The sequence below is a fragment of the Calidris pugnax genome, unplaced genomic scaffold (assembly GCF_001431845.1).
Source record: "Calidris pugnax isolate Ruff unplaced genomic scaffold, ASM143184v1 scaffold28, whole genome shotgun sequence".
Taxonomy (NCBI): domain Eukaryota; kingdom Metazoa; phylum Chordata; class Aves; order Charadriiformes; family Scolopacidae; genus Calidris; species Calidris pugnax.
The window spans coordinates 1,538,938-1,539,161 of record NW_015090842.1 but is presented as its reverse complement, the minus strand read 5'-3'; the positions used below and the strand labels follow the sequence as shown (position 1 = coordinate 1,539,161).

Below are 224 nucleotides of genomic sequence, written 5' to 3'. Positions count from 1 at the left end.
CGCGGGTCTCCCCGCTGACCCCCGTCCCCCTCTGTGTCCCTTCAGCTGGTGGCGGGTGTCGCCTTCATCTGCTTCATCGCCTCCAGCGCCCCCGGGGCCTACACCTCCCTGGCCATCATGGAGGTGGCCATCACCGGCCTCTTCTTCCTCCTCTACTTGCTAAAGCTCGACCAGAAGCTGAGCTGTCTCTTCTGGCCCTTGGCGGTGAGTATCGGGCCCTCCAA

The 224-nt window shown here is 64.7% G+C and overlaps 1 protein-coding gene across 1 annotated transcript in view; it reads left to right on the top strand.

Moving 5' to 3' along the window:
• Positions 1-224, top strand: part of CKLF (chemokine-like factor) — a 3,402-nt gene that overhangs the window by 150 nt on the left and 3,028 nt on the right. The window contains exon 2 of the mRNA XM_014942203.1: positions 46-204. Within this exon, the coding sequence (XP_014797689.1) occupies positions 46-204 (159 nt within the window). The remainder of the gene's footprint in view (positions 1-45; positions 205-224) is intronic.